Source organism: Peromyscus eremicus, chromosome 1 (assembly GCF_949786415.1).
Source record: "Peromyscus eremicus chromosome 1, PerEre_H2_v1, whole genome shotgun sequence".
In the NCBI taxonomy this organism is placed as follows: Eukaryota; Metazoa; Chordata; class Mammalia; order Rodentia; family Cricetidae; genus Peromyscus; species Peromyscus eremicus.
Window position 1 is genome coordinate 23,507,726 of NC_081416.1, and position 25,514 is coordinate 23,533,239.

At 38.5% G+C, this 25,514-nt stretch overlaps 1 protein-coding gene across 4 annotated transcripts in view; it reads right to left on the reverse strand.

Moving 5' to 3' along the window:
- Positions 1-25,514, reverse strand: part of Tbc1d12 (TBC1 domain family member 12) — an 86,127-nt gene that overhangs the window by 22,621 nt on the left and 37,992 nt on the right. For 2 of the 4 annotated variants that reach the window (XM_059258484.1, XM_059258468.1), the window contains exons 3-6: positions 17,625-17,740; positions 7,760-7,842; positions 4,783-4,900; positions 2,710-2,816 (exon numbers count right to left, since the gene is read on the reverse strand). In XM_059258484.1, coding sequence (XP_059114467.1) covers positions 2,710-2,816; positions 4,783-4,900; positions 7,760-7,842; positions 17,625-17,740 — 424 coding nt within the window. Of the gene's footprint in view, positions 1-2,709; positions 2,817-4,782; positions 4,901-7,759; positions 7,843-17,624; positions 17,741-24,839; positions 24,868-25,514 lie in introns of those variants that run through there. The other 2 variants (XM_059258492.1, XM_059258474.1) reach the window with 2 other exon arrangements.

Genomic DNA, 25,514 nt, shown 5'->3' on the forward strand with positions numbered 1-25,514 from the left:
GCCTCCCGAGTGCTGGGATTAAAGGCATGCATCACCACAGCCCAGAAAGTTTTCTGTTTTTAAAAGTTGAAAGAACATGCTGTGACTCCCTTTAGAAGCCTACACCTATGTTCTTGAGTATGTCTTCCTTTCTTTCTTAGTGCTCAATCTGCATTAAAATGTCTTAATAAACTCCAATTCTACTTTTTAAATGTTCATTACACGGTACTTTTAAGAATTTTAAAAATAAAAAATTTTCTTTGAGACAGGGTCTCACTATGTGGTACCTGGCTAGCCTGAAACTTACTATGTAGACTAGGCTCATCTCAAACTCCAAGATCTCCCTGCTTCTGCCTCTGGTGAAAACTCAACTTTTAAAAATCAAGTTACTGTAATGTCTACAGTTGATATCACTTTAATGATTAATAATGAGCATTTGGCCAGGCAGTGGTGGCACACTCCTTTAATCCCAGCACTGAGGAGGCAGAGGCAGGCGGATCTCTGTGAATTCAAGGTCAGTCTGGTCAACAGAGCTAGTACCAGGACAGCCAGGACTGCACAGGGAAACTCTGTCTCAAAAAACAAATAACAAAAACCAAATAAAAAACAGGCATTTTGATTTTTATAATTTTATCCAATTTCATGTTAATGTCAATTACAGCAAAAAACTTTTGAACCCAATTCTATCTATTTCCTACTAGTCTATTCTTAGAACCGAAATAAACAGATCAATGATTTCTTTTTTATTTAAAATGTACTTATTGTTATGGGGGCAACATGTGTCCAGGGCATGTGCGGAGGCCAGAGAAAGACAGCTGTGTGGAGTGGGTTCTTCTTCCACCTCCCAGGCTTTCACTGCAAGCGCTCTGACTGGAGCTATCTCACTGGCCCTAAAAGGTTTGATTTTTGTAGATACTTTGGAAATATTTCTCTAAGTTATTCTCAGTCATGCCCTGTAAGTATTTCACTGCACTTTAACTTCTTAGACTCTAAGAATAAGCCGAGTGCTACAGCGCTGCTCTAGCTTGTGTGTTGATCTGGCCAGCACAGTGAAAATCAGTAGGCACATTATATAGTACAGCCAAACTGTACTGACAGTAAGATCAAGAACAGTCTGGGTGGAAAACACTTAAAGTTTATATTACTGCTTATATTTTTTTCAATAAATATTAAAGGTGTACTTAAAAAATAACAGTAACAATATATTCCCTTTTACTCCCCCACCCCTTTTTTTTTTTTGGTTTTTCGAGACAGGGTTTCTCTGTGCAGCTTTGCGCCTTTCCTGGAACTCACTTGGTAGCCCAGGCTGGCCTCGAACTCACAGAAATCCGCCTGGCTCTGCCTCCCGAGTGCTGGGATTAAAGGTGTGCGCCACCACCGCCCGGCCTCCCCACCCCTTTTTTTGAGAAAATGTTTCATGTAGCCCAAGCTGGTCTTAAACTCAGTAAGTAGTAGAGGATGACCTTGAGTTTATGGTCCTAGTGTCTCCACCTCCTGAGCGCTGGGATTACAGTTATATCTGGTTGATGCAGTGCTGAGGACCAAGCCCAGAGCCACATTCATGCTAGGTAAGCACTTTACAGAGTTACACCCTCAGCCATACAATATATTACTTCTATTATTAAGACATCAAAGTCTCCTATGGTATTATACATAACTGTCTAACTATCTAGTATTAACATTACCACTCAGGCTGATTGCCACCTATTTTGTTAAAAAAAATTTTTTTTGGAGTCAATCTCATGTAGCCCTTCAACTATGTAGCACAGAATGACCTTGAATTTCTGATCCTCCTGTTTCTATGTCTCCTATGCTGAGATTACACTGGTAGGATTACAGGCATGTGTCATGCCTACTTTAAAAAAGAAATATTGTATTTGGTACTATCCTAATTCTACTTTGACTTTTTATTTGGCTCATCAAAACTACTCTAGCATTTTAATACTCGTTGAGGTTTTAAGAGACTTAAGGCAATTCCCTGAAAGTCTCTTTTTTTTCCTAAACTTTATCGTCATCATCATCATAATTACCATTATCATTTTATTAGGTTTTCTGATACAGGTTCTATAGACATTGTAGCCTAGTCTGGCCTACAACTCATTATGTAGCCCCAGCTAGCCTCAAAACTGCAGCAAAGCTGTTTCAGCCTCCCAAGTGCTAGGACTACATACTGAGCTATAGCCTGGCTAAGCTTTAAAAATAAAATCTAAACAGCATAACACAACCAAAACTGCTTAGTGAACCTATTACTTTGTTAACTTAAAAAATTAAGGAAAAAAAATCCCAAACTCTAAATAAAAAGCCTAGTTTGGATAGACATTCAGCAGGGGAAAAAAAAATCAAATTAAGTTCCCTCAGTACATTGTTTATTGTCTGAACACAGAGGGAGTCCGTCCATCCAGGCGCTAGACTAGCATCTCCTGTGAGTACTTATTTTTCACTGCACAGACTCTCACAAGCTTTAAATCATCTACATTTGGAGTATTTGGATGCCAAAAAAAAAAAAACCTACTGTGATAGCTATAAACTAAAGGGAAAAGCCCACAAATCTTACGTATATAATGATATACAAAAACTCATTAACTATTACAAAATTTGGGAGGGCGTGAGGCATGCTCTGAAAGTGACATAGATGGTAGTGTTGTTTAATGGCAACTCTACTAATATGATTTATAAAACTCTGAGATGATCATTTGTATGTGTGGGAATAACTGAATATAGAATACAAACCAGGAGTGATATTTAGTTCATTTCCTACAGCTAGACTCCAAACTTTCCCACGAACACTAGGGGGCAATCCCTGCCACCACAATTCTCGAACTCTTCTTGTACTACGCCTAGAATTAAAGGAGGAGAAAAAAGGAAAAAGTTACTTTTTATACCAAAAATACTAGTTGCATGATGGTTTACCTACGGCCAAGTGATCAGATGATTTTTACGAATTTAAAGTGTTAAGTATGTGATGCATTCTTTCCTTTGAATTCAAGCCTATGGACTGTGAAAGCCCTCTAAGATGGACTAAGGGAAATGAAAGGGAATGGCCTCTGACAGTGTCACTTATACTAAAGATACAATCAGAAAATCAAAACCATATGGAAAATTATTCAAAATAAAAAGGACATAAAGTGTACTGCCAATTTAATAACAAAACTAAAATCACAAAGATGGGTGAGGCCTGGTTAAAGCCCTAGTCTTTAAGGAGCAGTTGTTCACTCAAAGAGTATAGGCTTTGCCATTAGACCTAGATTCAAATCTAGTTCAACCATGCATTGTATAACCTTGAGCAAATCACTTAGCTTCTCCAACCTTGAGCTAGATAACCTTGAGTAGGATAAATGTAAGTAAAAATATAAATGCCTTATAGAAGTACTAAGACTCAAATGCAACTACTTAACACAGACAATTTAAGAGTTTCTTTATCTGCAGAGAATATATTCTAAACTCCAAAATCACAAATAGTATCAAACTAGAGATTTTTCTTACACAAATATAATGTTAAATTTGAATTTATAATTTGGACACAATAAGAGATGAACAATAGCTAACAATAAAAGGATATATTATAATGTTATATAAATATTGCTTCTCTCTCACTCAAAATAGGGTACTTCTAGTTTTTCTACTTAAAGGAAGTATTTTACAGCTTCTCCTTGACAAATGTGATCACCAGCATCCCTACTCTTATATAAGTGAAAGAAGAGTTACTTAACAGAATCTCTGCAATATATGACAGTAGCTCAGGTAATGGAAATGTCACTGAGTGAGAAATGGGCAGGTCATGTATACTGCATGGACATGTTGCACAAAAGATAATATATGGCCATGACAAAGTAGTGCAAAATAGATTTCACTGTGCTTCTCAGAAGGGCACACAATTTAAAGCTTCTGAGTTTTAATTTCTAGAATTTTCTATTTATATTTAATTAGTTAATTTTCCATTTTTAGACCACAAGCAACCGAAACTTCACAAAGTAAGAGTGTAGATAAATGGGACTACTGTGTCTGTCACATTTCCAATATTTAACAAATTGTCAATGTAGATCCAACATACATTGTAGAAGGTATCCTTCAACCCTTTAGTCCAGAGGGAAGATAAAAACATATGTAGAAATATTGTCAAAAAAGAAAAGACCAAAGGGGGTGGGCAAGAGGAATGGTAGCCTCAAAATACTACAGGAATTTTACAGGGGAAAGATCGTATTTTACGAATTTTCTTAGTTAAGAGAATAGCATTTAAAAATACCTTTTATTCTTCTTTCTTTTCTAATGTATCTATTTATTTATAGATACAGTCTGTCTAGGTAGTTCTGGCTGGTCTGGAATTCACTCCATGACCCAGGCTGGCACTAAATTCATGGCAATCCTCCTGTCTCAGCATCCAGATTGCTGGGATCACAGGCATCATACTCAACTTTAGAAACTTTTTTAACATCTGATAAATGTACTTTATATTTTTTTCTATTTAGTGAGTTCCTCCAATAATGAATCTTTTATAATTAGTGTTATATTAGAATTAAGAAAAATTGTAATTCAGAAGACAAAAAGTTTCTTGAGTCAGCTCATATTCCATGGGTTCCAGAGGACAGGTAAGATTTTGACAGTACAGAGGATGGCCAGTAAGAAAAGTATGCATTAGAGACAAGAGTTCATGAAGGAGTAGAGATAAACATGAAGAGTTTCAGGTAATGGTTAATAGTAAAATTTAGTTACAGCATAAGATACATGCTGAGAGTGGTAATATAGACTTTGAAAAGATGAAATATTTGGAGACACACTAAACTTCTGGAAAATCTGCTTACTTACATCACTTCCCAATTGGGCAGTATCTCATTGATCCAAATTACCATTGCACTTGCAATGCTTTCTTCCTGCTTAAATCGTTCTTTCATTATTCTTTTTCTTTTATGTGCTTCTTTAATTTCTGTTTTGAACAAGTAAGAATTATTTCAATACAAATGAGCTAGGTCAAAATCCCTTCCTGTGTACCTAAGTCTATAAAAAAGGCTCCTTCAAGAAGAATCTTCTAATAGTAGAGAGGAAGAAAAAGGGAGAAAAAAGAAGAAAAACAAAATCCTTGTCTTAACATCATTTTAAAGTATCACCTATCTTACAAAAGTAATGGGATAATGGGCAAAAAGAATTTTTTAAAAAATGACCAGTAAACTGTGGTTACTTCTTTCTGGTTCTTTTTGTTTTTGCTTTGTTTTCATTGAGACAAAATTCCACAAGGCTGCCTATGCTGTCTCTGGCTGTTCTACATCTTTCTTTGCCTCTTTTTCTCTCTTATATCCTTTAATTATTTTTAAGACAGGGTCTCAAGTAGCCCAGGCTGGCTTCAAACTTGTTATGAAGCTAGGATAACTCTGAACTCCTGATATTCCTGCTTCTATCTCTCAAGTGCTGGGATTACAGATTACAGATTACAGTGTGCCACCACTCCCGGTTTATGCAATATTGAGGGTCTACCCAGGCAGACACTCTCCCAACTGATTTACATCCCCAGGGTATCTTAAGACAGGTCTCTTCCTGGATAGCCTGAAATTCATTATGTATACCAGGTTGTCCTCACATGTACTTCATCCTTCTAGCACAGCCTCTAGGCCTAGGACTGGGAATACAGGTGTGTACCACTATGCTGGCTGGTTATGCAACATATTTTTGTTTACTTAATCTACAAAATGAAATCTTTTCATGAAATAATTATATTAAAAAACTGCAAGCAACTAAGAGCCATTTTTTCACACAATGGATTTTTATTAATTTCAACATAAATATGACATTAAAAATAATTTTGCTAATGACACTATTACTATATAAATACCTTTTAGCATGGTGTTTTATTTTACTAATTAGATTAAAATAAAAATTTCTCAACAAACAAAACTAAAGCACCTCTGAATTTAGAGGTCACAATTTTGGAACAAAAGCTGCCTCAAATATAGAGGAAAGTGGGCTATAAATAAAGAGTTATAAAGCCGGACGATGGTAGCATATGCCTTTGATCCCAGCACTTTGGAGGCAGAGGCAGATGGATTTCTGTGAGTTCAAGGTGAGCTTGGTCTGCAGAGCAAGTTCCAGGACAGCCAGGGCTACACAGAGAAACCCTGTCTCAAAAAAACAAATAAACAAAAACATCAAAAGTTATAAAAAAAATTTTAGAACCAGCAAGAACTTGTAGAAGATCAGCTAGCCGAAGTATTTTCAAATTGTGTTTCCTGCATGCCTCAGAAACTATCTTGAGAGGCAAACAAGAAGCCAAGCACTGGCTCCACATTTATGTTTCATGTATGTTTATTGTATGTAAGATGTTTTTAAGAAAGAAGCTGTAAACAAGAGGTTGAAAACCCAATCTAGTCACCTGCTTCCAATTTTATAGTTAAGGAAACAGTGGGCCTATTCAGAGTACCACAACCAGAGATCACATAAAATAGGATTAAGCCTAAAGCATTCCCAACTCATTATTATTTCTACTATACAATGTACCATCTACTCAATAAATATTAGTCAAATAGTAAAGTCAAGGTAAAGTAGTAAATAAGAGCTCACTGGCTATGTAGTTTTTGTTTGTTTTTGCAGTACAGGGTTTCTCTGTGGAGCCCTGCTGTTTTAGAACTTGCTTTATAGATCAGGCTGGCCTCAAACTCAAGAAATATTTTTAATTCTATATATTAAAATAAATTCAACCAATGTGGGCTGGAGAGAAGGCTCAGAGGCTAAGAGCACTGCCTGCTGTTCCAGAGGTCCTGAGTTCAATTCCCAGCAACCACGTGGTGGCTCACAGCCATCTGTAATGATATCTGGCGCCCTCTTCTGGCGTGTAGGCATATGTAGAGGCAGAATGTTGTATACATAATAAATAAATAATCTTAAAAAAAAATTCAACCAATGTTCAAGTAATTAGGCATTTTCAGTTACTGGGCTTCCATACATTATGTTTACTCTAGCATTAAAGACACAACTTGACTTCCAAAGCAATAGCATAAAGCAGAACTATATGCTAGTATTACATACTCCATCCCATTCACTTAAGCCAAAGGGGAAAAAAAAATCAGTTAATAAATTTTGCCTTAAAACATATACAAAATAAATATCTTATATATATTAGAAAAAATTATATATAATACACATTATATATTATATATATTGTAAAAAATGAGTATTTACCCTTAACTAATGATGGTCAACACATTTTATACATACTGTTAAAGTACACTCATATATACTAGGTAGAGAGAGTTGGAGGAAAAAAGAATGAATAAAAACATGAATTTGCGCTAATGATAGTATTTCTTTATGAGACAAATGACAACACTGAGACTTTAGACAGACTTTACTAATTATAAAAGCAAATTTTAGATTCAAATTATATTCTCAGAGTAATATAGAAAACTATAAGTAACACAGGAAGAGTGATTGTCATTGCATGAAAATGGTTATAATGTAAAAGGCCGAAAGTCTAAATACTATTCAAGTGAAACAATAGGATAATATCTTTATAATCTTCTTTAAAAAAGAAAACAAACAAACTAAATCTGGGCATGGTGGCTTACACCTATAATCCCAGAACTAAAGAGACTGAGTCCTGAAATAGATGATGAGCTCAAGGCCAGAGGGGCTTCATGGTAAGACTCTGTCTCAAAAAAATTAAAATAAAATAAAAAACCTAAGCCAAAACAAACAACAAACTCCAAAATAAACCTAAATTATAAAAATTGCTGGAGAAAAATAAGATCATCTTCATAATAAAACCCTGCAAATTAACCTTGTGAATCAAATATACCTCGTTTTTTAGCTTCAGCCACCATCTCATCATACTCCTGCCGGTGACGTAAGGCTTCTTCCACAGACTTCGCAGGAAGATTCCTGTTTAAAAGAAAAAAAAAAAGACCAAATTTTAAACAACTCTTAAACATATTACCTATTTAGAACCAGATACAAAAATTGCTAACCTAAAGTTATTTTCACAGAAAATGTAAATGAGTGGACATGGTGGGGCAGGTCTTTAATCCAAACACTCAGGAGGCACTCTGTGAGGTCAGCCTGGTCTGTCTCAACAACAAAGAAAAGGTAAATGAAAGGAAAAAAGGAACTCCACATTTCAAAACAAACTCGGAATCCAGATCCCTAATATTTATGGTATATATAGACATTTATACTTCATGTTTATATATGTAAACATACATTTATTTTTAAGATTTATATATTTTAAGTATATATGTGAACCTGAGTTTATGTATTTGTGTCCCACATGTACAGGAGCTTGCAGAGCCAGAAGAAGGATTAAGAATAGCTATGAGCTGCCCATGTGGGTGCTGGGAACTGAACCCAGGTCCTCTGAAAGAACAAGATCACTGATCTCTTCAGCCTCATATTTTTTTTTAATTGTATTACTTTGTGTGTGTGTGTGTGTGTGTGTGTGTGTGTGTGTGTGTGTGTGTGTGTGTGTAGGGGGAAGGCCTGTGCATGGAGGTCAAAGGGCAACTTGTAGCTTTTTACTATATGGGTCTTAGAGTCAGAATTCAGGTTCTCAAACTTAACAGTTTCATACACTGAACCATCTGGTTGACTCATGTTTAGATAGATATTTAAACATTTCAGATCTTAGGCAATATGAGATCTAAAATGTTTAAATATCTGAACTTTAGATTATTTGTTATACCCACTTCCTAGAATTCTTTTTTCATAACTCTTTTGACATACAACTAAAAAATTATACACATTTTAAGAATAATTTGACAAGAGGCAGGGTTCAGGGACTCATGCTTATAATCCTAGCCCTTGGGAGGCTGAAGCAGGAGGACTGTCATGAATCTGAGGCCAGTCTGGGCTATACAGTAAGTTCCTGAGGAACCTGGACAACAGTGTGAGACCCTGTCTCGAAAAGAAAAATTAAAAATGGTTTTTAAAGTAACAGCATGGGAAATAGGCATAGTAGCATACACGCTAAATCCCAGAACTAGGGAGGAAGAGGCAGGTGGATCTCTGTGAGATCCAGGCCAGCCTCGTCTACATAGTGGGTTCCAGGACAGCCATAGCTACACAGTGAGATTCTGTCTTGGAAATAAATGATAGATAGATAGATAGATAGATAGATAGATAGATAGATAGATAGATAGATAGGCAGGCAGACAGACGGATAGATAGATAGATAGATAGATAGATAGATAGATAGATAGATAGATACGCAGACAGACAGACAGACAGACAGACAGACAAAGGTAGATAGAATGGGGGGGGGCTGGAAAGAAGGCTCAGTAGTTTGGAGCAGTGGCTGCTCTTGCAGAAGACTGGGGATCAATTTCCAGCACGTGGAAAAGTAAAGAGCATTGACAGTCCATGCTGGGAACAGAATGGGAACAGAGACTGGCAAAATATCCCAATACCTTTAACCTGCCACTTATACATTAGTTAGGAAACTGATGTTTGCAGGCAATCTTGCCTTTCTTTCTTTTTTTTGAGACAGAGTTTCTCTGTGTAGCTCTGCTGTCCTGGAACTCACTCTGTACACCAGGCTGGCCTCGAACTCACAGAGATCTGCCTGCCTCTGCCTCCTGAGTGCTGGGATTAAAGGCATGCACAGCTGCCACCACCACCTGGCATTTACAGGCAATCTTAAATTGTACTTTTTTTCGTTGCAGTTTCAGTGTTTTGAAAATGACTGTTCAAAATAAATATTAGATACAAACTCTTAAAATAATACATGAATAACTGGCTTACTATTTAATTCTAAGTTCTGGTGCTGACTTCTTCAATCATCAAGCATGAACATGCATAATAGGGTTCAATTATTAAAATACAAAGTTGAGTCAATCATATAGTAACTATCCTATCAATCTTTGTTGTTATGTTGTTTTATTTTTGAGACAGGACTTCACTGGAACTGTCTATATAGACCAGGCTGGCCTTGAACTGAAAGAGATTAGCCTGCCTCTGCCAGAGTGCTGCCATGCTCAGCAATCTTTGACATTTTGAAGAGAAGAGCTTCAGTACTCCAACTGCTAGATAACTATATGCTATACAGTAAATAAAGCAAAAAAAAAAAAGAGTACATACATATATTAGGGTGGTTTTTCTTTTATAAAAATTCACTAATTTTTACATCTGTCTGAAGAAGTAAATAAAGGGGGGAGGGTGTGGAGGCAGTAGCTGAGAGCTATATCCTGATCCACGGGGGAAGGAGGGAGGACAGGAACACAGAAACGGAGAAAAAGAGAAAGATAGAGAGAGATATATAGAGATATAGAGATATAGAAAGATAGATAGATAGACAGATATTTAGATAGATAGATAGATAGATAGATAGATAGATAGATAGATAGATAGATGAGGAGGGGAAGGGAGAGGAGGAGAGAAGAGCAGAGGGGAGAGAGAAGACGGACTGGGCCTGTATGGGCTTTTGAAACCTCAAAGCCCTCCACCCAGTGACATACTTCCTCAAACAAGGCCACACCTATACGAGTATAGTGGTTTGAATGAGAATGGCTCCTATAGGCTCATATATTTGAATGCCGTAATTAGGGAGTAGCACTATTTGAGAGGGATTAAGAAGTGTGACCTTTCCCCCCAACCCACCACTTTCCAAATCAAGGTCTCCCATGGGGAATCAGAAGGCTGGGGGGCGGGGAGAGGGAAGAGGGGGGATCTGTGGTTGGTATGTAAAGTGAATAGAAAATTTCTTAATAAAAAAACGAACCAAAACAAAACAAAACAAAAAAGAAATGTGGCCTTGTTGGAGTAGGTGTGGCCTTGTTGGAGGAAGTGTGTCCCTGGGGGTGAGGGGGGGAAGACGGGGTGTTGGTTCAGGTTTCCAAAGCCCAAGCCAGTCCCGGTGTTTCTTCCTGCTGCCATAGTACTCTCAGCTTCTCCTCCAGTACTAGGTTTGTCTGTATGCTGCCATGTTCCCTGTCAATGATGAAAATGGACTAAACCTGCCAGGTTTGGTGGCACACACTTTTAATCCCAGGCAGAGGCAGGTGGATCTCTGAGTTCAAGGCCAGCCTGGTCTTCAGGGCAAGTTCCAGGACAGCCAAGGCATAGAAACTCTGTCTCAGGGAGGGAAGGAAGGAAAGAAGGAAAGAAGGAAAGAAGGAAGGAAGGAAGGAAGGAAGGAAGGAAGGAAGGAAGGAAGGAAGGAAGGAAGGAAGGGAACTAAACCCCTGAAACTGTAAGCCAGCCACTATGAAATGCCTTCTTTTTATAAGAGCTGCCTTGATCATAGTGGCTCTTCACAGCAATAGAACACTAACTAAGGCAATGAGCCTCTGGGCGCCATTCTTATTCATACCCATCATAGCCACTTTTCACTAGCACCTTTCAGAATTTCTATTATTTAGTTTGGTACTGGTGCACATGCAGCCCCCAGCACTCAGGAACTGAGGCAGATGGATTACAAATCCTAAATCAGCTTGAGCCATGTAGTGAGACACTATCTCAAAGAAGCTGTTGTTGTTGAAGTTGTTAAAGAAGTTGCTAGAAGAAAAATAGAAGCAATTTTACCCACTGATACTTTTTTAAAAACTGTTGTATCAGTGGTTTTCTTTTGATTTTTCTTTAGCAAACTGAAGAGACACACAGCAACATTTTAGTGTATCTGGATACATCATATTCCTTAAGGATGTCTTGATTTCTTGATTCTTGGTTTTCTTTTTTTGTTTTTCGAGACAGGGTTTCTCTGTGGATTGTAGCATGAATTGTTAGAAGGTCTTATTAATAAAAACGAACCCAGTGACAGTTATTGGGGTAAATGCTGGAAGATCAGAGAAGCAGAACAAGCCACAGCCACCTCACCTTGCCAATTCCTCAGCTGATCCTGTTTCCTCAGACTGGAAGCCTCTGAGTTCTCATCCAAATGAATCTCAGCTGAACTGCTGCTCAAAAGCCTAAAAGCTTAGTTCCTGGTCCTCACGCCTTTTATACCTTTCTGCTTCCCACCATCACTTCCTGGGATTAAAGGCATGTGTCACCATGCCTGGCTGTTTCTGGTGTGGCTTTGAACTTACAGAGATCCAGACGGATCTCTGCCTCTGGAATGCTAGAATTAAAGGTGTGTGCTACCACTGCCTAACCTCTATGTTTAATATTGTGGCTGTTCTGTTCTCTGACCCCCAGATAAGTTTATCGGGGTGCACAATATATCAACCACAGTGGATTACTTGATTTTTACTTAGATTAGTAGAGGAAAAGGCATATACAAAATAAACAAAAGGATAAATTTACAGAAAGTACTGTATTTGAAATAACCTAAGTGAGATTTCAGTGCTAAAATTGCTCCATCTGTAAAGAAACGTTTGAACCATAAAAACCCGTGCAGTGTAAGAAGAACCCTATACACTCAGTGACTGCAGATGTATCTAAAATTACGGAAACAAAAGAAGAAAAGAAAAGGGAGAACCAAGCACAGGTTTCCTTCAGTGAAGAAATTCCTTACATTATCACTTCTGTTTATATAGGAGGAAGCTTCTAACACCAATTCTATGCTAAAGAGGAAATTCTGTGTTTTTTTTCCTAAGATTTATTTATTTTTATATGTCTGTATGTGTATCTCTGTGAGTTTATGTGTACTATGTATATGCAGGTACACACAGAGGCCAAAGGGCATCAGATTCTCTGGAACTGGAGTTACAGGCAGTTGTAGCCGCCTGATATGGGTGTTGGGAACCACAAGAATAGGTTCTCTGCAAGAACCATGTTTGAGTTTGTTTCTCATTGCTGAGATCATCCTGATTAAAAGCAACTTAAAAAGGAAAAGGTTTATTTCAGTTCCATGTTGCAGCTCATAACCAAGGCAAGCCACTGTAGGAGCTCCAGGTGGAAACCAGGATGCAGAAATTGAAGCAGAGACCGTAGCGGAATGCTGCTTAATGGGCTGGATTCCCCTAGCTAATGCTCAGCCTGCTCTTATACAACCACCTACCCAGGGGTAGCATTGCCCACAGGGGGTTGGGCCCTCCTACAATAATTAGTAACTAAGAAAAGGCTCCCTCTTTTCAGGTAACTCTGGGTTTGTGTCAAGGTGACCACGGACAGTAACTGACTGCTGACAATAACTATGAGTACTTATTGCCATAAGTACCCTTAACCAACTGAGTTATTTCTCTAGCTCTCTGCCCTTTCTGTATTGCTCTCATAGATGATATCTCACAGCTAAGAGAATGTCATTACCAGTAAGTTGAATTCTAAAGTAAGCCAGCACCCAGGAGGCAGAGGCAGGTGGCTCTCTGTCAGCTTGAGGTCAGTCTGATCTACATAATGAGTTCTTGCTAGCCTGGGTTATATAGTGAGATCCTGCCTCAAAACAAACAAACAAACAAACAACAAAACAAAACAGGCTAACTTGAACCTGTCTGCATCCATGAACAGAAAAAAAAAAAAAAAAACCTACAAAATTATGCTGGGCGGTGGTAGTGCACGCCTTTAATCCCAGCACTTGGGAGGCAGAGGCAGTCGGATCTCTGTGGGTTCGAGGACAGCCTGGTCTACAAAGCGAGTTCCTGAAAGGTGCAAAGCTACACAGAGAAACCCTGCCTTGAAAAACAAAACAACAAACAAACAAAAAACTACAAAATTACTAAGGACTCTGCCACAGCTTCTCAGCCTCTGACTGGATAGATGTTATCTGACACAAATCTGTTAGAAGGTATTCTGGGAGAGCTCATGCTGTACCCAAGGATTTCCATCTGGTTTTATCCTTCATAACACTGAATTTTCATTTACTTCAGTTCTCTACACCTATTTTTCAACTCATTGAAGAGATAAGTAATGAGTGATTAAGCATTTTCATATTCAAGCACCTTTGAAAGACACTGTGGGTTTAAATGACAATTATATAAGTGTACATAAATCATTTCCCTTCTAAAACAGCCCCACTCAAATTTAAGAAGAATTCATGATAGCAACTCAGAGTTGAATGGCACAGAGATCATGTTAATTCTTAATACTTAATTCCAATACTTAATTCTAATTAATTGCTATATTAATTTTAGATCAATAGAATAAAAAACAGAAAAGTCCTTTTTATGTGCTTATACAATTTTGGTAGACTGATATTACTGATATTACATACAATTATATGCAATTATATTATTTCAAGCCAATTTCAAATCATATTATTTCAAGAACTGTTTGTTCAGGCTGCCATAAAGGGTCAAAGAAGTAGATATAGGGGCTGGAGAGATCACTCAAGAGGTTAAGTGCACTGGTTTGGTTCCCAGTACCCATATGGTAGCTCATAAATGTAACTCCAGTTCCAGGGGTATTCAATTCCCTCTTCTGGCCTCAGCCGGCACCAGACACATGTGCAGGCAAAATACCCAAATACACATAAAGTAAAATAAGTAAGGGAAAAAATTTAAAAACAAAGAAAAAAGTAGACAGCAGTGGAAGAGTGAAGTTGGTAACAAAGACTCAATAAAAGACACAGATCTTCAACCAAATATTCTTTCTTTGCTTATCTCATCATTCTTGCTTTCCTGCAAATGACTTTCTTAAGAATAGAATCTTGGAATTGTCCAGGTTCATTTTTATACCTGAAGTCTGAAATGAAACTTTTACATGGTCTCATTACTAATTGTGGGGGTGGGGATGAGGGACAGGGAGGATCAAACAGGGATTTTACTGCATACCCCAGGGTTGCACAAATCTCACTATATAGCACAGGTTGGCCTCCAACTCACAGCAATGCTTTTGTCTCAGCCATCCAAGTGCTGGAATAACAGCTATGAGTCAGTACTTCCAGCTCCTATTACCACATCCCTAAAAAGCTTTAGAAGAAAATCAATGTAAAAATTATCGAGAATGAAGTTACTACACTAAGAACTCATTTGGAGGGGCGGGGGGGGGGGGCGCGTGTGTGTGACTTGTCCTCCTCTATGATGGAAGGCCATCCTTTTTGACCAAACACACTGCATTAGGAAGGACATGTGTAGGAAGCACAGCTTAGAATAAGCACTGGAGAAACCAGGACTGTCAGTCATGTGGGCCTATTTTCTTCAATGGAAGGAAATGAGTGACAGAGAGTCACCTAGAATGCCAGAGTGAAAAGTGGTCTATCAACCAGTGCTCATTCTGTCATTCTGTGATCCAGCCTTCCTGGATCCCCCAGTATCCTGAGCAACTGGCTAGGCCTTGATACTGAGCTTTGTCTCTCAAGTGAATAGAACACATCCCTATGAAAGAGGCCCCACGAACTTTGGCATCCTCCACCAAGAGAATCTATCCTGCTTATCACAAATCCTTCTAGACCTGAGCTCTGTTTATCAGCCAACAGAACTCATTCTTATTGTAAAGGTCACAGGTCACAAGTTCTACTATGTTTAAATGTGTAAGGAAAATAAACCACAGGGTCAGTCCAGAGAGGCCTGATCTAGTGCCCACAAAATGGCAGTGTTCTGAGTTTTCTTTTTTTCTTTTTAGTTTTTCAAGACAGGGTTTCTCTGGATAGCCTTGGATATTCTAGAATTTACTTTGTACACCAGGGTGGCCTCAAATTCACAGAGATCCACCTGCCTCTGCCTCCTGAGTGCTGGCATTATCTCTCCATGCTCAATTTCCCACCAGTGGCAATACCTGCAGGATCCCTTCAACACACGCAGAGGGGTAAGTGAGACACCCGCCTAGCCAGACAAGTCCGTCCAATCAACTATGCAATCCATTGGTAGACATATATCACATCCAGATCATTCCCATACCCAATTCTACCCAACTAAAAAGTTGTATGAGGGCCACAATTTTTAGTCTTAAATGCACTTATAAGCCCAGCCTTTTGTCTTCTTTGAAAACATTACAAAACATTCTACTTTTGTTTAGCTCCAGATTCTGTATTTATGCTCAACAAGGTAACAGATGGAGACCAGCAACGTGGTAAGATGCTAGAAAAAAAAAAAAAAGACAAAAAAAACTAACAACAACAAAAGAACCATACCCAGGAGACTCAGAGAGGAGAAAAGAGATTAAGAAACAAATAGTATTGCTTTAGTAAGGGTATAATATTCTTTCTGGAGATTGAACCCAGAGCCTTGCACATTCTAAATATACACTGTACCTCTAAACTGTAGCCCAACCCATAAGAAAAGAAATTTTTTTAATTGCACTATTATTTTGTGTATGGGTGATTTGACTTCATGTGTTTCTCAGCACCATGTGCATGCTTGGTACCCACAGGCCAGAAGAGGGCCTGAAACTGGAGTTACAGATAGTTGTAAGTTGCCATGTGGGTACTGAATATCGAACCTGGGTCCTCTCAAAAAAATAGCCAGTGCTCTTAACCACTAAGCCATCTCCCAGTCCAAGAATAGATTCTTAATAGTAGTAAATGAGCTAGTTGACATTCAGTAGTTATGCAATACAAAAGGCAAGGACAGGTTTATCTTAAATATATATTAAACATCAAAACCAAAATAATTCTCCTAACAATACCTGCCATAAGATAAAGAATACTGTATTTAAATAGAAACAGACATAAAAAACAAGTTAGTTTTATTGGTGGTTGTTGCTTGAGTTTTCCTGCCTGGCCCACAGTCAGGGCAAATCTCTCTCACTTGCCAGTCCCACAGCCGCTCAGACCTGACCAAGTAAACATAGAGACTTATATTGGTTACAAACTGTATGGCCGTGGCAGGCTTCTTGCTAACTGTTCTTACAGCTTAAATTAATCCATTTCTATAAATCTATACCTTGCCACGTGGCTCGTGGCTTACCGGCATCTTCTCATACTGTTTCTCATCATGGCGGCTGGCAGTATCTCTCTGACTCAGCCTTCCACTTCCCAGTTTTATTCTCCTCCTTGTCCCGCCTACACTTCCTGCCTAGCCAATGGCCAATCAGTGTTTTATTTATTGACTAATCAGCAACACATTTGCCATACAGAACATCCCACAGCAGGTGGTGGTACAGTTCTGAGATTGAAGTCTGTGTGTGTGTGTGTGTGTGTGTGTGTGTGTGTGTGTGTGTGTGTATGAATGTATATATGTATCTCCCAGTCTGATCACAAATTTGTGATTTCAAGTGATGCTCCTACCTCAGCCTCCTGGACAGAAGAGACTACAGGTGTACGTCATCATTCTTGGAAAGAATAAAGAGTTTGTTTTATAAGGGCTCATTGTGGTGGGGCACATTTTTAATTCCAGCACTGGGGGAGTCGGGGGCAAAGGGAGGTGGATCTCTGTGAGTTTGGAAGCCAGCCTGGTCTACATAATGAGACTGTAGAGATAAAGCCTGAACATCAATAATATGTTTTTCTCTGTTCGTTTTAGAATACATGGTGATTCATCCTATAATTCTTTTTTTTTTTTTTTTTTTTTGGTTTATCGAGACAGGGTTTCTCTGTGTAGCTTTGCGCCTTTCCTGGGACTCACTTGGTAGCCCAGGCTGGCCTCAAACTCACAGAGATCCGCCTGGCTCTGCCTCCCAAATGCTGGGATTAAAGGCGCGCGCCACCACCGCCCGGCTGCATCCTATAATTCTAACACTGGGAAGTACAACATGAAAATAATGGATTTAAGGCCAGCCTGGGCTAAATGAGATCCTATCTCAAAACAAAACAAATAAATCCCTTTCTGTATTTAAGTTCTACTTTAAGTGAAACAGTGAGAACAATTAAACGTAAGTTTAAATATAAATAATGAACCTAATGATCACTAAATACTTACGATGGTCGGTCCTCAAGAATCAGGGCAGTGGTAGAAAGTGGCTCAAACTCAAAATTCTTACGTCTTGAAGACTGAGGTGGTACTTTACAGGTCCTCCCTGTTCGTGCTTCATATTCCTAGAGCAAATAAGGATATAATTTATGTAGAGATTTTTCTAATTTTTGGTATGTATTATTAAACCTATATTATTAAGGGCATTATGCTATAAGGGATATAAAGTATCAAGAAAATAAATAAATTTCTTTTTTATTTCCTGGGTAGCCTAAATTATGAATTTGTATTATATAAAAAGTACCAAACTCTGTTAGGAGAAAGAATGACAGAAATACTCTAGATGAACTGGGGTGGTCTTAGGGACCCTTTGTTACACTGCCCTCAGCGTACTATCTACCTAAGTGCCGAGTAAAGTAATCTACGAGCAGATAAACTTACTTTCTGTACCTTAGATTAGTTGTGAAATGTTGAGACAGCAGACAGACCTACCCAACTGCAATGCTCAAAAGAACTCTCTAAGGGTGGCACTGGGATTCTAATCAAATGGTCTTTTAGATCTCAGGCCTCTGTGACTCTCTAACTAGTACAGATAAGACACTGCAAGAGAACAGAGTCTGAGCTTATAAGTACACCTCCTTACTCTCATTTTGAACAAGTTACCAATATATCATATCCAAAATTATAGCATACAATACAATATACTCTACTAAATTAAAAAACTGGTTTGGGTTTGTTTTTTGTTTGTTTGTTTTGAGACAGGGTTTCTCTGTGTAGTTTTGGTTCCTGTCCTGGATCTCACTCTGTAGACCAGGCTGGCCTCAAACTCACACAGATCCTCCTGGCTCTGGTTCCCAAGTGCTAGGATTAAAGGCATGCGCCACTGCCACCCAGCAAAAAATTGTTTTTTATAATACTTCTCTATTTCATTAAATCTGATAATACTATTAAAAGATACAATGTTAATATATTCTTTGTAGAACCATCTAAATTTCTCCATTTGAGTTTTTTTGTTTGTTTTTCAAAACAGGGTTTTTCTATGGGTATATGCATATATATTCAGAAGTCAGCTTGATTATAATAAGCATAAGCAACACGTTGGTGCTTAAAGTAGAAGTATGAATACAAGCAATAAAGTATTTTACGTGGATATAATTATGATTAAAAACTCTTATATATGACACACTTATATCAGTTTAGCTAAACAACTGTATTTGGTACCCCTACCCCCATCCCAACCAGGGCCTATGATCTCAAGACCTCATCATGAGTTTTTGGATTCTGTTTTTGTTTGTTTGTTTTCTAGTTTCTCAAGACAAGGTTTCTCTGTGTATTCCTGGCTGTTTTAGAACTCACTCTGTAGACCAGGCTGGCCTTGAACTCAGAGATCCACCTGCCTCTGCCTCCTGTGTGCACCACCACTGCCCAGCTTAAGTATTTTCAAAGAAATGTTTTCAATTTTCTGAAATCCATTTCTAGAAACTGACCAAAAATCAGTAATAAGTTTATTCACTTATAAAGGTGTGCACCACCACTGCCCAGCTTAAGCATTTTCAAAGAAATGTTTTCAATTTTCTGAAATCCATTCCTAGAAACTGACCAAAAATCAGTAATAAGTTTATTCACTTATAACCTATATGATTCATACTTTTATTTTTGTTTTTTTAAAGCAGCCTGAGTCTGGAGAGACTGTTCAACAGTTAAGAGCACTTGCTGCTCTAATAGAGTATCAGAGCTCAGATGCCAGCACCCATGTGAACAGCTCACAACCATCTATAACTCCACCTCCAGGTGGAAGAGAAGATAACCTCTTCTGTCCTCTGCAGGCATCTGAATGTAAATGCACATTCTTATGTACACACACACACACACACACACACACACACACACACACACACACACACACCTTTTGATAACTGATCATTTATATGAAGAAAATTAACTGTGCTTAAAGTGGTCAGAGATTTCACTCACTAGTACTTAGCTACCATAGCCTAGAATTCTTTTTTTATGATGTGGTAGTTTAAATGCAATTGGCCCCCATAAAATCATAGAGGGCACTATTAGGAGGTGCAGCTTTGTTGGAGTGGCTATGGTCTTGTTAGAAGTGTGTCACTGTGGGGGTGGGCTTTCAGGTTTCCTATCCTCAGGATACTGCCCAGTGTCTCAGTTGACTTCCTATTGCCTTCCAGATGTTAGCACTCTCAGCTACTCCTCCAGCACCACAACTGTCTGCATGCCACCATGCTCCCTGCCATGATAATGGACTGAACCTCTGAAACTGTAAACCGCCACCTCAGTTAAATGTTTTCCTTTATAAAAGTTGTGGCCAGGCAGTGGTGGCACATCCCAGCACTTGGGAGGCAGAGGCAGGTGGATCTCTGTGAGTTTGAGGCCAGCCTGGGGTACAGAGTAAAGTTCCAGGAAAGGTGCAAAGCTACACAGAGAAACCCTGTCTCGAAATACAAAAACAAACAAACAAACAAAAAAACAAAAAACCCCAAAGAGTTGTGATCATGATGTCTCTTGACAGCAATAAAAATCCTAACCAAGATACATGATTATTACACATTTTCCAACTCAAAGTATTTCTCTCTATTGAATCATGATAATGCAAAATATGAAGTTACTGTATTTAAGGAGATAACAATCAACTTGGAATTTCAGCAGTGAATTACAAACTGTAAAAAGTGCTACAGCAGGACTACAGAGATGGAGACTCACATGGTGGAAGGAGGGGACTGACTCTATCAAGTGGTCCTCTGACCTCAACATGTATGCCATGGCACATCTGTGTACACACACAATGTGACTTTGAAAAGTAACGCAGCAGCTGGGCATGGTGGTGCATGCTTACAATCCCAGTATTTAGAGGTAAAGGCAGATCTCTGTGAGGTTCCAGGCAAACCACAGTGAGAGCCTGCCTCAAAAAAAAAAAAAAAAAAAAAAAACCAAAACCAAAAACCACAACAACAACAACAACAACCCTTAACGTATGGTGCTGCCAAAAGCCGTTTATCCTCCCTCCCTACCCACCCCTCCATCTCCCCACTTCTCTCATTTTTTGAAGAGTTCTTTCTATGTAGCCCTAGTTGGCCTGGAACTCACTATGTATAGTCTCATTATGCAGACCAGGCTAGCCTTGAACTCACAGAGATCTGCTTACTTCTGCCTCCTGAGTGCTGGGATTTTAAAAGCATGTGCCACCACGTCGGTCAAAATTTGTGGTTTTTTAATTTAATGTATATTGGTGTTTTGCCCGCATTTATGTCACTATATGCATGCAATGCCTACAGAGGCCAGAAGAGGGCATAGGATTCCCTGGAACTGGAGTTACAGATGTTTATGAGTCACCATTTGAGTGTTGGGAATCAAAACTGGGTCCTCTGAAGAGCAGCCAGTGCTTTTAACCACTGAGCCACATCTACAGGCCCAAGATTTGTATTCTTAACACATTCTCACTGTGTTTGAGAAGCAGAATGACAGACTAATCCAATGTAACTTCATTTCCATATTTACAAATCTACTGTTTTAGTTTTTATGCTACTTCCAGAATTATTTTTCTAATATATATGATTTTGCTATTTCAGTATCTTACATAAAGGTATTTTTGATAAAATCTAATTTTCTAACCTTATAGCTAAGGACGCTTCACCATCTTTACATCTCTTGATACGACAGCTGTTATGATTTGGATTTTAAACGTCCCTTAAAGGCTCACATGTAAAAGTCTTAGTCATCAGTTTGTTGCACAATGTAAGGTGGTACAACCTGTAGGAGGTGGGGGTAGTAGGGATGTTAGGCCACTGGGGTCATGCCCTTGAAGAAGCAAATATTGGGGATCTTCACATCTGCTTTGAAGTGAGCAACTTTTCTTTCTTAAAAATTTCTAGTCTTTCAACTCACAACTCTCTTTCATTTTTATAGCATTTTATTTATTGTTTATGTGTATGTGTATATGCACGAGTGCACATGTATGCCACACTGCCCGTGAAGGTTACAGGACAACTTACATCAGTTCTCTCCTTCCACCATGTGAGTGTGGGGATCAAATGCACACTGATCAGGCATGGCAACAGATGCCTCTACCCACTGAGCCTCGCAAGCAGCTCTGATCATCGGTTCCCCACCACAGTGTCTGTCTTACCACATGCCAGAAATGGAGACAGTTGACCATGGACCAAAATAAACTTTTGCTCCTGATGTGTTGATTCATATGGGCAAGACTTCACACACCAGCCAATTAACCACACACAGCTTGTTCATTCCCAATTGCTCATTCAACTTCCTGTATCTAAAAAGGCTTTCTCCATCTTGTCTACCTGGTCAGTTCTAACTAGTTCATTATAGTACACAATTCACATATCATATTTATGGAAAATCACTCAACTGTATTCTCATATGCTAAACACAATTCTACTAGAGCATATATCACTCAATATATTTATTTCTATACCAAGAACCTAAATCATGTATATTATACCAGTCAATATTTGTCAAGCAAATTATGCATCACTGAAGTGAAAGCAAGATGATCTTAAGGAAGAATCTAGGATCAGGTCAAGACATCTGGTGCTTCTAGCTCTGCCTGAGACAAAACTAGAGTTCGCTAATGCCACACTTTCAGTTGCTGGCACTAGATATTCTACCACAAGATGCCTTGGGTTCTATAGCTGAAAAGATCTATCACAGAAAAAAATACAAGTGAAGTCTTGCAATAGCATCTTTTTAGAAATAAATTGTGGCCAGGCAGTGGTGGTGCACTCCTTTAATCCCAACACTCGGGAGGCAGAGGCAAGCGGATCTCTGTGAGTTCGAGGCCAGCCTGGTCTACAGAGTGAGTTCCAGGAGAGCCACCAAAACTACACAGAGAAACCCAGTCTCAAAAAACCATAAATGAAGGAAGGAAGGAGGGAGGGAGGGAGGGAGGGAGGGAGGGAGGGAGGGAGGGAAGGCGGGAAGGCGGGAAGGCGGGAAGGCGGGAAGGCAGGAAGGCAGGAAGGCAGGAAGGCAGGAAGGCAGGAAGGCAGGAAGGCAGGAAGGAAGGAAGGAAGGAAGGAAGGAAGGAAGGAAGGAAAGAAAGAAAGAAAAAAACTGTGAGGGCTAGAAAGATTCCTCAGTGGTTAAGAGTACTGATTGCTCTTGCAGAAGATCCGAGTTCAATTCCAAGTACCCACATGGTAGCTCACAACCATTTACAACTCAAGTCTCAGGATATGATGCCCTAGTCTAGCCTCCACAAGAACTGTAGATACATGGTTCACAGACATACATGCAGGCAAAACATATAAAATAAAGGTTAATTTTTTAAAAATAAAATAAAAGACTGAATCTGAGAAGAACAAAGAATAGCATAGTAGGAGCTCTCTTGTAGAAAGACAAACTAGCCTAATATATGCTAATATCCATGTACAGACTGGACTTTGAGGTTCAGACTGTAGGAACACTCCTCTTGAAGGAGTAAGGAAATCCTCTCTCCACACTATGAGCAAATGAGAGAGCACGAGAACAACATTCAGAAACAAAGAAACTCTCCACGTGAACATCTCTACCATCTCAAGGCTATGTCTGTCCAGGACAAATGGACTGTAATACAGCTTGATCCAAGTCAGGGAAATTTCCAAGTGAAAAGGATTTGGTAAATTACGATGTCTTTGCTGATCTCAAGTTTTATTCTATAACCTATAAATTAAGAGAGAAAAAAAAAAAAACCATACTTAAAGCTTAATTAAAATGTTAGCCCCAAAATTTCACCACTGTCTCATACATAGCAGTACCTTACAGTAAACGTCATCTGGCAGTTGGTGGTGAAATTTTGTTAAGTCTGATCTTAAGTCAAGCCGAATATACTAGGTCTCAGATAACTACAGAATCAAACTTTGAACATAACTTTGATATTCAAACTACTAATGCTATAAAAATAGCAGAGTATTTTTAAACTGTAACTTATTTCCAAGACTCTTTTCTGATCATGGGAAAAGACTGACATTCAAATTCTCTTAGCCTATTTAATTTGTTAGTTTCTCTCTCTCTCTCTCTCTCTCTCTCTCTCTCTCTCTCTCTCTCTCTCTCTCACACACACACACACACACACACACACACACACACTCACTCACTCACTCACTCTTCTTTTCTGTTAAGGTTAATATGCCCCCTCTAACAAGTAAGTATAAGACCAGAACTGTTTTGACTTCTTCTCCCAATATTCAAGCCACATAAACTTTAATGAAATCTATACATCCATAAATAGAAAGACATAATAATTTTATCAATTATGAATGTAAAACACACAGAAAGGAAGTTATTCACTACCCTTTCAAGCAACAAAAGAGAAAGAAAAACATTTACATTTTAGTAAGTTTAAGGACTTCGCAGGAATAAACTCTCAACACAGCCCAGCAGCCCCTGGACAACTTAACAGTGCTGAAGAACATTATTTTTCCAGTATTTAGTCAAATCTTATGCCAAGGTTATCTATATTTAAACAAAATTAAAGTCCAAGAACTTGTTCACAAATCACAAAGACTTGTTAAAACACAAAGACTTAACTAAGCTGGGTGACCTTTTTGTGAAGACAGGGTCTCCTGTAGGCCATGCTGGCCTGGAATTCACGATGGAGCTGCTCCTGTCCCATCCCTTCACTCTCCCCACTGTGAGTGCAGAATGACAGGCGTACACCATCACACCTGGTTTATGCTGTGCAGGGCTTAGTGCATGCCAGACAAATGTTCTTACTGACTAAACTACATCTCAGCCCAGAAACCAGTATTTTAAAACATTTTTTTCTTGCTACTCAAGTTCTGTTGAAGTGATTTAATTACTCAGTTCAAACTTCATTCAGAGAATGGCACAAGTACTGATGGAAAACCTGGGCTATCCTCCAAGTACAAAAGTCTCATTTTCACATGAAGGACAACACAGAAACAATGACTCACACACACACACACACACACACACACACACACACACACACACAAACTCATTTTCTACTGAAAAGAAATTTCAGATTGAAATAAAGATTGAAAAGGGTATAGTCAATCTAGGATCCAACTATATTACAATTACTCAAACATGCTCATTTGAAATCATTCCCACTTGCAGTTTGGAGGTCAGAGACTAACTATATTCTAACTTTATCTATTAACTTAGAAAAGCCAGAAATCCAGGTCAAATGAATGAAAATATAATTGAAATACTAGACATTCAACTTTTAATATGGCTCACCAATAGTTCAAAAGGCCACAAGCAGGAATTTCACACCTGCAAGAGAACACATGTGATCATCTTCAACAAACAATACTATCAATATTCTTGAGGCTCAGAGCTTGATCATTAAGTCAGAGGCCCAATCTCCCTCTGTGTGACTTTGCTATTAGACTAGAACATGCTTTATGTTAGCTTTGTTTTCCTTTGCTGCTAATGGAAGGAAACCGAGGCCCATGTGCATGACAGGCAAGTGCCCTACCACTAGGCATTTTTATGTTTCTTTACTGCTAACATGGATAACACTAAAATTGACCAGATTCTTAATATAATTTACTATATGAATAAAATATTTTAAAAATATTTAACCAACTTTCACTTAGAAACTTCATGAATCTATGAAAAATTATGTAAAACATGATGGTTAAATTTCACACACATAAACCATAAGCTCATTACATATGGTCAGGCTTTCTTGAAATAAGTTACAGGAAAAGAGATCTAATATATATAAATACTCATATGCAAAAATAAAAAATAAATTTAAATTCATTACACTTTTTTTATTTGTGTGTGTAAGTATGTATGTGTGGAGGTCAGACGACAACTTTCAAGATCAGTTCTCTCTTTCTACCATGTGGGTCCTGCAAATTACTCATGTCATCAGGCTTGGAGGCAACACCTATACCCTCTACA